At 34.9% G+C, this 11,882-nt stretch overlaps 1 protein-coding gene across 1 annotated transcript in view; it reads right to left on the reverse strand.

Annotated features, from left to right (window-relative positions):
• LOC107679132 (anaphase-promoting complex subunit 1-like) overlaps window positions 1-11,882 on the reverse strand; it is a 75,772-nt gene that overhangs the window by 54,440 nt on the left and 9,450 nt on the right. The window contains exons 5-8 of the mRNA XM_016474593.1: window positions 8,662-8,722; window positions 4,546-4,733; window positions 3,575-3,649; window positions 1,546-1,811 (exon numbers count right to left, since the gene is read on the reverse strand). Of these exons, the coding sequence (XP_016330079.1) occupies window positions 1,546-1,811; window positions 3,575-3,649; window positions 4,546-4,733; window positions 8,662-8,722 (590 nt within the window). The remainder of the gene's footprint in view (window positions 1-1,545; window positions 1,812-3,574; window positions 3,650-4,545; window positions 4,734-8,661; window positions 8,723-11,882) is intronic.

Consider the following 11,882-nt stretch of genomic DNA (forward strand, 5'->3'; position numbering starts at 1 on the left):
AAGATGTTCGCTATCCCCAGCAGATCATACTAATTCATTTTATACATGTCCTAAATTGTATCCATTCTGGTCTTCTTTTTTTGCTACATTGTCAAAGGCTCTTAATGTTTCTGCGAAACCCTGCCCAATAATTGCAATTTTTGGAGTACCCCCTACTGATGGCATGTACAACAAGCGTCATGCTGATATTATTGCTTTTGCTTCATTGTTAGCCAAAAGACGAATACTGTTACACTGGAAATCCTCATGTCCCCCTCCTAATTTTTCTTGGTTGAAGGACCTAATGTCCTTTCTACATCTGGAAAAAATTAAATACTCCATTAGAGAAAAAAAAAATTTAAAAAAATAAAAAGAATTATTAATGTTGGCAACAGTTGTGCTGCCAAAATATTTTTTGGGAAACTGCGATACTTTTTTTCAAGATTCTTTGATGAATAAATAGTTAAAAAGAACAGCATTTATTAAAAAAATAAATCTTTTCTAACTATATAAATGTTTGCTATCACTTCTTAAAATGTAAAAAAAATAAATAAAATTCTTAACCATTTTTTTACATTTCTTTCTAAAAAAAAGAAAGAATAAAAATGTACTGACCCCAAACTTTTGATCTAAAATGTTATTTTACATCATAATAATGTTTCACAATATTACATTTTTTCCTGTATTTTTGATCGAATAAATGCAGCCTTGATGAGCATAAGAAACTCCTGTAAAAAACATAAAAAATCGTTCTGATCCCAAACTTTTGACTGGTAGTGTATAGCACACGTATGTTTTTCAATATATATATATTATATATAAGTTATAAAATAAAAAATGTATTGTATTTATATTGTAACATACTAATATAAAATACAATATAAATTAAACATTTATATTTTTTAACATTTATAATAATTTATAATTATATACATTATATACATATATACACACACAATATAATAATATTGATAGAATGATGAATAAATAACATGAAAGTGACCATTTAGCCATTTCTAAAACTAACAGTTAAAATTGTGCACCATGACTCAAGAATTAATTGGTTGAAATTATGGTTTTTGACTGTGAAAAAAGTAAATTTTTGAGCAAATACATACATCGAGATATGTATCCAATATCATCAAAAGACTAAAAAATATTAAGATATATATTACCCAGCCCTAATGCTGACCTACAAACAATACGCACAAGCCGAAGAGTCAACAGAGGATTATCGTTACAGCCTTATCTGATCTTCTGTATTATAATACAATGCTTTTAAATTTCAAACCCACACGGGTTCATCAAACAGCAGCCAATTAAACTCTCACTGCTGTTTTGTTCATGTCCACATGACAGCATGCACTTGACATTTTATTAAACAATGAAATACATTACAGCTATCTCCCCATTCAAACTTAGGATACGCCACAAAGAAAAGCGGCACTGACAATGTGAAGTGGGAGTTTTGATGAGTTAGTCAGGAGGTAAAAACAAGTTCAGGTCTGACCCAATGCATTTGTTATTATTCGTAGACAAAAGGCAAAAAATAAAATAACTAATTACTTGGCCAGCTGTTGCAGCAGACCGACCAGAGCTCTCGCCCCGCTCCGCTGCAGCTCGTCCAGCTTCAGGTCTTCATAGAGCAGATGCAGAACATAGCAGAGCACCGGGATGTGTGGAAAGAGCAGGGCAGACGACTCTAAACCCAGAACAGACTCGTGGTTATCCACTCCACCGGGGGGCGACACCGGCTCCAGGCCCTGAACAGCCACCGCAGGGCGCATGTAAACCTGCCAATGGTAGTCGGAGCATCGGAGGTATCCCCAATCCTGTTGATGTCATACAGATGTAGCCATAAATAAACCTTGAAAACATCCACAACAGGAACCCAGCAAGGACTTTTATACATAAGTTATACACTATATACACTACTATACAAAAGTTTGGGGTCATTAAGATTATATAACACTTTTAAAGTCTCTTAAGATCACCAAGGTTGAATTTATTTGGTTAAATATACAGTAAAAACAGTAAACAGTAACATTTCTTATAGGGATGTTCATATTAATCGTTTAACCGTTAACCGAAAGTAAAAAAATTGACCGATTAATACTATCAGCTTAAATTTTTTTTATTTTTTTTATTTATTTTTTTTTAAGTATCCCCCCGCCGAATATTTCAAGTAAGTTTGCTGCATGGTGAAAGAAAAATATGCTATACATATTTGTTTACCCCACGGGGAAAAATCAACCCAGGGAATCTGTTTAAAAGTAGCCAGATTTCGTAGAAAAAACGCGGACTTTGCAACCCTGCATCCAACACGAGCTTGACTGATCACGGGTCGAGAGTAGGATAGATGACTGACAGACCATGCTGGAGTATTTGCTGCTCAGCAGATCCTGAACTCACTGACAAATATCGGATCTTGTAAGATTAGATGTGCTCCTTTACACAGAGTGCGCGTGAACACGAACACAGAGTGCGCGTGAACGCGAAATCGAAAGTGAAAGTGAACAGCGAGCCCATTCAAAAGCGATTTCAATACCCTCATATTGATAGCGCAAAAATTATAAACAATATAAGAATGTTTGCGGGAGCGGGCACAAAAATCGCGGGAGTGGAACACACACGTTGCGGGAGCAGGCGGTAATGGTCAGAAATTCAGCGGGAGCAGCATTACGAAACAGTTCCGCGCAGAGCTCTACTCCAGACTATCCGCACAGCACACCGACATTTTAAAAAATAAAAACTAGACACATTGTGCACACTGAGGTAGGCCTGCTATTTATTTTTATGTCTGACGAAAAAAAAAAGACTCTTTGAGGGGCATAGAAGGATTCAGTGTTTTCGTTTTGTCATCTTAATGTTAATTATTTAGTTGAAAAATATTTAGTGTATGCCTATTTATTTTATTCTTTTTATTTGTTATTTTAATCTGTTTTTCTCTGTTCTCAGAAGCGCCGCAGGTTGCGTAATAATTTGACGATGTGTGAATCCAGGTTCTGTTGTTGCTCTGTTGTTCTGCATGCTCCTGTTTGCACGTTAAAATAAACCCGTGAAAAACATTTTTTGTATTTTTAATGGGTCACAGACACTCATCCGTTCTATTTTTATTTAACACTAATTTATTATTCTAATCTTATCAGTTAACGGTTAATGTCCGGATAACAAGTAACGGTTGTCGGTCGGGAAAATTGACCGAAATGAACATCCCTATTTCTTATTATTACAATGTTGAAAACAGTTGCGCTGCTTCATATTTTTGTGGAAACAATGTTATATTTTATTCAGGATTCTAAGATGAATAGAAAGTTAACTTGAATCTTTTGTAACATTTTAAATGTCTTTACTGTCACTTTTGATCAATTTAATGCATCTTTGCTGAATAAAAGTATTAATTTCTTTAAAATAAAACTTCCTGACCCTAAAATTTTGAATGGAAGTGTATACAGTAAGCTTTATTAGGTTTTCTGTAAAAAATCAAACGCAAGTTAACATTTTACGCTGCAGTTCAAGCTGGTAGGCTACAGATGATCAGATGACAGGAGAGTTTAGATGATCAAGGGTCTTTGACATGTCTAGGGACACTCACCTCATCTGAACCTGTGTCAGCAGGTCGGGCTTTCTTCGGGGCTATTACTGGAGAGAGTGGCACTTCAAAATGAAGCTGTGGAGATGACAATTGTGTTAATGATCAATGAAGACGGACAAGTGCTTCATTCACTAATTGCAAACTTCCCTGTCAGCCATAAGTCATCTTATAATACAATTTTGTCCAGTGTTTTGTTATAATATTTTTTTTGCAAAATTAATAGTGCTGTTTTAATAAAGTCTTTTGTTTTGATAAATGTTTAAATAAAGTATTTTTGCTTGTATAAATAAATAAATAAAAATAAATATTTACCTTTTCACTGATTTATTAAACTATACTATATAACATATGCAAGCAAATAAGATCTACAACATTTCTGATTTAAATAAAATCACAACAAAATATTTTAAATCAGAAATTAATTGTACTGGGCAAATATGGTTAGAAAAATTTTATTTGTAGAAAAAAGTTTTAATGTGTATTAAATTGATCTAATTGATTTTAAAACAATTATGTATACTATAGTGTTTTGTTTTAATGTTAATGTTTAATGTTTGTTTTAATGTTAATGTTTTAATATAGTGTTTTGTTTTAAAGTTTCTTTTTTTTCTAAATAAATAACATTTTGTTTTACTAAAGACTTTTGTTTTGTTAAATAAATAAAGATTTAATTTCACTGATTTATTAAACTAAATTATATTAAAAATCATGCAAGACCTAAACATTAAAATGACCACAAAAAAAAATTTTAATCAAAAATTAATTGTACTGGGCAAATATGTATTATATCAATAATTACAATTTAATTTGTAGAAAAAAGTTTTAATGTGTATTAAATTGATCTAATTGATTTTAAAACAATATATTTTTTTTTTTTCCAAGTCATGTAAAGTTTTAATTCAGTGAAATGCTTGATCAATCCTAGTGAGCTAGCACAGGCTCAAGGATACCCAACACAAAGAGACACTCACATTGCGTGTCCACGTCAGTCGTTCCGTGTTGTAACCCATCATTGTCATTAGGCATGTAACAAACAGGTTCCACTCCAGGTGCATGCTGGGACCTCCAGGGGCATTGTAACTGTTGTACCACTTGACCAGCACTTTCATGGCAGTGTCCTTGGGTAAGATAAACCTGATGGCCTGCAAGCAACGCTTGACTGTGGGAGTAAAAGAAAGATTCGGCATTAATAACAGAAGTCACAATGGTAAGGAGTGAGCACTTTCTGTAACATTTTGGTCTCTAGAGAAGGCTTGAATGCCGCCTTGTGAGTCTATGTGAAATGTTTAACTCATTTCATCATTCACCAGTCAAACATCAACTAGAAAATAAAAGCAAACCTCTCTGTAAAGAGCTGAACGATTGGAGGAATCATGCATGTCGGGTGCACAAATATTTATGTATAACTATAAGAATTTGTTTGTTTTTTTTAGAATTTTGAGTTCATAATACGTAATTCTGACTTTATTTCTCACGATTTCAAGTTAAAATCTCAAAGTTTTAAGTTAAAAACCTCTCAAATCTGAATTTATTTATTGCAATTCCAAGTTCATATCTCACAATTTTGAGTAAACTTGCAATTCAGACCTTTTGAGTTCTGAGTTTATAATACACAATTTTGACATTATTTCTTGCAATTTCCAGTTTGTATCTCACAATTTCAAAATAAAATCTCATAATTTTGAGTTAAAAACTCAATTCTGAATTTATTTGTTGCGATTTCAAATTAATATCCCACAATTTTGAGCTGTGATCTCACAATTCAGATTTTTTTCCTCAGAATTGTTAGTTTATAATATAGAATTCTGACCATTTTTTTTAAATCTCACAATTTTGAATGAAGTACAGACTCTTGAATTCTTTTGAGGGGCACCTAATTTTGTGGTTAAAATGATCTGTCTGTATCATAAAATGAGTATTTCGTTCAAGAAGCATTTTGGTACATTTTCTTTCATATTCATAGTGAACCACAAAATCACATTACATTCATAAAATGACATGCCAAAGTTTAATACTTGTTCAAATGGCTAAACTCAAGCATAAGCAATCATAATAATGATGCATGCCTTAGCAAACCCCACTAATACATGTTATTTACTCAGCTGTCACCACTGATCTCTGATGAATTAATACCATATTATTAGATTAACATTAAACATAACATCATTTTTAGCTCGTATCTCCCACCCCGTGTGTAGATGAAAAATAAAAGTGTAGGTGAAGATAATCCGCTGCACTTCCGCGTGCGTCACTTCTGAGCGGCGCATGCGCAGCGCTGACCTCATACGTCATTCTACCGGAGCTGCTTCTGTGTACAACAGTGAGCGCAAGCTAGATTCAAGTGATTATTACGTTTTGAATATGGATATTTTTCTTACAAAAACGCATTGATTCGCTACAGGAGGCCTTTGTTCACCCCCCGGAGCCGTGTGAGACACTTTTTTTATGGATGGGCGCTTTTTATTTCACTTCATTTGGACTGAAGCACTACAACACCCGCTGACTGCAATGATAGAGCTTGGAATAGCCAGGACAATTTTTAACATAACTCCGACTGGATTCGTCTGAAAGAAGAAAGTCATATACACCTAGGATGCCTTGAAGGGGAGTAAAACACTGCCTAATTTTCATTTTTGGGTGAACTAACCCTTTAAGTGTGAGGGTTTCACAGGGAAAAAATGTTATGGTGTTTCACCAAGACATGCATGAATATTAATATTATAGCTTGGTTTAGTAATTTAAACAAACCCCTATTCCAAAGTATTAAAATTCAGCATGTAATATCCCACATGCTTTTGCTACGGACATGAACAATAACCTGAAATCGCACAGCTTGTTGAGGAGAGACACAAGTCACATCTCAGAGTTCAGTGATGCATTTCAGAGCCACTTTGCAATTTCATAAATTTGCCTCATAAAATGCTAAAGAATTCATTCATCCTGCTTTCTCACTAGTTCTAGAGAAATCAGAGTAAATATCAGCAACCACATTCAACAATAGAGTACTGTAACTACATTTAGAGTATGAAATCTTCACTGAATAGAGCATAACACCAGTAAAAAGTGTAAAAGCAGCTTTTGTCCACAACTAAACGTGAATCAGGGATATCTAAAATGGCATTTTCCACTTCTTTTATTTTATCTGTTATCGTTCAGCGTCACACCACCACACTCTCAATGACTCTGCCTGAAACTTAATTAGCAAACAAACACAGAAAGGTCATGATGGAGCTGAATAAAATGCCACTTTATTAGCAGTACAAAGCCCACCACTTTCAAACTAAAGCACTTATTAACAGGAAGCTGGCATTAATTGAGAAAGAATGCCGGATGGGCAGATGTCGCACGCAATCAGTTCAAAACTAAAGGCCAAGAAAAGCTAAACAAATCCGCCACAGGGAAATCTGCACCCACAGTTGGGATGCGACCAGTGTTTGTACATTCAAAAGTCATCGTTATGATGCTAGCATGCTCTGGGTGCTAGGTGGTAAAAATTGAAATGGTACAAATCAATAGCAAAAGTAATAGCAAACAGCTCTAATGACATAAACAGACCCAAAGCATGTATCATCAACACTTCCTGGAATATTAATAGCAAACACATTAGAAAAGGTCAAATGTATAAGTGCAGAAAGTGGCAGGAATGACTCACAGTTTTACTTCACAGTAAAGCATAATTGCATTCATTAGTGACAGATCCTTGGGCACATCATTTATGCCAAATAAATCAGGATCTGAGCTTTACAAAATAACTACAAAACAGCACTGTTAAGTCTCACAGGAGTGCGGGTTGAAAAACGGCAGTGTTAACATTGCCAAAGGTTTTGAAGACAAGACGAAATATGTACTCACCCTCAGGCCAGCCAAGATGTAAATAAGTTTGTTTCTTCATCAAGAACAGATTTGGAGAAATGTAGCATTCCATCACTTGCTCACCAATGGATCCTCTGCAGTGAATGGGTGCCGTCAGAATGAGAGTCCAAACAGCTGATAAAAACATCACAGTAATCCACAAGTAATCCACACCACTCCAGTCCATCAGTTAACATCTTGTGAATTGACAAGTATAACGTACTCCTATACTGGCCAAAAATGATGGTTTAAAGTCAAAATGTCTTAATGATGGATTTGTTTCTTACAAACACGCAGCTTTTCACTTCACAAGACATTAATTGATGGACTGGAGTGGTGAGGATTACTTGTGGATTATTGTGATGTTTTTATCAGCTGTTTGGACTCTCATTCTGACGGCACCCATTCACTGCAGAGGATCCATTGGTGAGCAAGTGATGCAATGCAACATTTCTCCAAATCTGATGAAGAAACAAACTCATCTACATCATGGATGGCCTGAGACTGAGGCAAATTTTAATTTTGGGGTGAACTATTACTTTCAAATTTTAAATTCCTTTTAATTTTAATTTAATACCCCTTTATTATACCATTGACGAAAAAATTATATTGCAATAACGCACCAACAAATTTTTTATAGAAAATAATAATCCAATAATAGTTTAAAATGAAGTAATCTGACATTCAAAATACTCAATAATACTTTACATAATAAGGTCTAATTAATTAATGTTAGATAATGCATTAGCTTACATAAACTGACAATGAGCAGTATCTTTTTAAAGCATCATTGTTAAATGTTACTTAAAATAAATACAATTATTTATTGATTGTTCATTTTAGCTCAAAGTGCATTAACTACAATTAATTGACTACTGACATTATGCTTATATTTATTTAGCAGTTTAAAATGTAATGATGTTATTTATTGGTTTATTGTTTTGAAGTGTATTAGTAATATTAAAAATTAACATTAAGATTAAAAATTGCTGTAGCAGTATATCCTGTTAACCAATGTTAACAAACAAAACCAAAATAGTGACTATATGTAGAGGATATTTTCATGAAAAGACTAAAACAAAAAATTTAAACTAAAAACTGACATCAGGAGGACATGAAATGAGTGTTTTGACAAGCTTTCCAAACTCACAAACAGCTTGTGACTCAGCTCTGTGCTGCATTGGAAGTGATGCATCACGCGGTTGGACTGTATTTAAGCGACTGTTTTCTCTTACCCAGCTCTGAAGTAGCCAACTCGGGAATGGTGATTCTTAACATGGAACCGGAGCTCAATTCCTGAACAAAAGAAAAGTGAGAGGCGGATATTAGCGCCACATCCTTAATTAGCTGCGCCATCAAAAAAGAGTCCGAACCAGCAGGCGTCACGTTGCTATTTATATCTGCTCGAATTCTGTCAAAAGCAACCAGCTATTGTTGCTCCCTTTGCTGAAATAAACTGAAAACAAAAGAACAATTGCATGCAGCAAAATTCCAGCAGGCATTCGACAAAACCAACCTTAGACACTGGCTATTTTTAAAAGCCTGTCTCAGAAGCATGTAGCGTCTGCGTAGAATCATGCATGATCTTTGGGGTTTTATGGCTTAAGAGACCCTTTTAGCCTTTGACATTTGCATATAAATTACAGTCCTGGTCACAGACTAAATATTTCCCTTTTGAGCTGATTTACTACAAGCATATCATCCCACATATGTTGGTTGTGGCGAGATTGCTTTGACAGGCCTGCGAGGGGATTTCTTCTGGTAGGACATGTCGTTCAGTGGGAAATGACAACGCAGAGGAGCTGACTGCAGGGGACCAGACCTTATTGAGTCTTGTCGAAACAGTGACGGGCTCCTGGTGCACATGTCTGAGCCGCCACACCATGTCGGTCATGTCCTGTTACTGTGGCAGCCCTCAATTACAGCCGTGCACTGTACGACAAAAGCAATTACCGGCTCCTGCCTTTAGCAGCAGTAGTCAGCACAAACACAAACGCAAGCATCTTGACCCTGTTTGACATTTTGAAAATGCATTTAGAAAGCAGCTGTATGTCCAGACAGTGATGTATCAAGTGAACCAGGTGGATTCATCTGAATTATATGTGGCCATTTTGAGATCTACTGGCATTGGACGAAAAACCGAGCCCACTTGGCTGACTAACAAAAGACTAATTCTTCCAAAATATACCAGGGCTCCAGACTAACATTTGAGAGCAGTGGCACCAGTGCCACTAAGTTACAGATGGTGGCGCCAGGAGCAGATTTGGTAGCGCTAGGGGTGGTGTGCGGGAGTATTAAAATATAGATAATTTAATCATAAAATTACTATTGTTTTGCATTAATAAGTGCAGTTACTAATAATATTACGTTCATTTCTTGTTTATTTTTCTTTTGTTTATTGTTTGTACAGATTTGACAGTAAAGTACTAAGCTTGAGTTAAGATGCATACAAAATTTACTTTTATTAACAACAGTAACAGGTGCAAAATATAATTTTTATATAGAAAACTTATATATTTCACTCTTATTAAATGTACCATTATTCTTCTAGTATATGGAACTGACCAGCTTCAGTGATTATGTGTGATTTAGTAGCAAATTTAAGAAAAATTTGTTTTTCATGGCACTTTGTGACTTTTCTTCATACACAAAAAAAGTGTAGAATTCTGACAAAATCTGATTTCTTGATGATTTGATATTTTATAATAGTGATTTTATCATTTCAAAATATAGAGAAAAAGTAGAAATGAATGGCTAATAAGCCAATAAGTGCTCCTCTGCTGCTGTCTACTGGTTATAATTGTGATTTGATGTATTTTTTACATTTTACATAAGTGTTTGTTTACCACAAAGTATATTTTGGTCATCCCATTAAAAATAACATTCAAACTGGATCATTTTAGAGATTGAAAGTGCTAGAAATAGTGTGACTGTGCAGAATTTGAATGATTCTCACTAGATCTCGCAGCATCCTTATCATTGTGCGGCGAATTCAAACACTTCTCACTGGATCTCGCAGCATTGTTGCATCTGTGCAGTAAGAGTGTCGCGAAAAAAACTTTGGCTCCCGAGTAAAGCTGTTCTGAGCTCGGACAAGTTTGTCTGCATCTTTGTCTGCGCTGCGCAGCTGAAACGTAGCGAGGTTTAGTTTCGCTTTAGTTTCGTTTGCCGTATGATGTTTCTCAAATGCAAAAGAAATGGTAGCGCTTATGAGTTGGACAACACGGTGGTCGCGCCAGTGCGACCCCTCACAAAAATTAGTCGCACCGGCAGAAAAAGTGGCTGTAAAATGCGACCATTTGGTCGCAGTCTGGAGCCCTGTATACTGACAGATATTCAATGAACAAATGGTTCACCTCATTTGTTATCAGTGAATAAAATGTCTATGAAAAAACTATGAAAAAAAGGCAGCTGTGGTTGCCAAAACTTGACCATAAAAAAAACTGCAGCAACATTTGATGTATATAATGATAAGATAACATACCAACCTGCTGAAGTATTAAAATCTGTTTTGTACATTTATAATACACTGACAAACACCAAAAAACACAGGTGGTAATGAGAAAACCACATGATGAACGTAATGCACTCAAATAGGGATGCACGATATTGGATTTTGCCAATATCCGATATGCCGATATTTTTCAACTAATTTTGGCCAATAGCTGATGCTGATACCAATATATTTCCTTTTGTTTGGAAAAAACACCAAGTCTCTCCTGTGCACAAATTAAAAGCAAATTATTTTTAATTTTGGTTAGTTTTTAACAAGAACATATTTGTTAGAATTAAATAAACAACAATGCAGTTCTTTTATAATGACAGTACATTGAAGATTTTAAAATAACTAAACTATATTCAATTGCTGCATTTTTTTTTTTTTTCAGAGAGATGCAGTGGTAACCTTAACATTTTATTTTAAGATTTATCATTTGTAAATTGTCTAAAGCAAGAGTTGTACAAATTCTGAAAATTCTTTTAGAGCTCATAATTGGTTTCAAAATATAACATATTACACATTAATGAATAAATCAGTAAATATACAATTATTTAAGTGACATGTTTGTGTGGGGTTTTTTGTTGTTGTTGTTCATGTAAGCTATAGCTTCTGAACTTTAAATCAAAACATACTCATGATTTTATGGCATCAATTACTGCGTTATTTAATCAGAAACACAGTCTAAATATTATATGTGTATTTTGCTTTCATTTTATTAGAAGTAGGCCAACAGCGCCCACTACGGAATTAAAACTCCTTACTGAGCGGGCATTAGGAACCGGGGGAGGCTGCCGCTGCACGTGCTATTACCGTTTACTCTATCATGCACCGAACACATAATTCTGTACATGCATATTCTCAGTTTAAAGTGACGTGACATGTGGCCAAGTATGGTGACCCATACTCGGAATTAGTGCTCTGCATTTACCCATCCAAAGTGCACACACACAGCAGTGA

This window comes from Sinocyclocheilus anshuiensis, unplaced genomic scaffold (genome assembly GCF_001515605.1).
Source record: "Sinocyclocheilus anshuiensis isolate Anshui unplaced genomic scaffold, SAMN03320099.WGS_v1.1 scaffold300, whole genome shotgun sequence".
Classification (NCBI taxonomy): Eukaryota; Metazoa; Chordata; class Actinopteri; order Cypriniformes; family Cyprinidae; genus Sinocyclocheilus; species Sinocyclocheilus anshuiensis.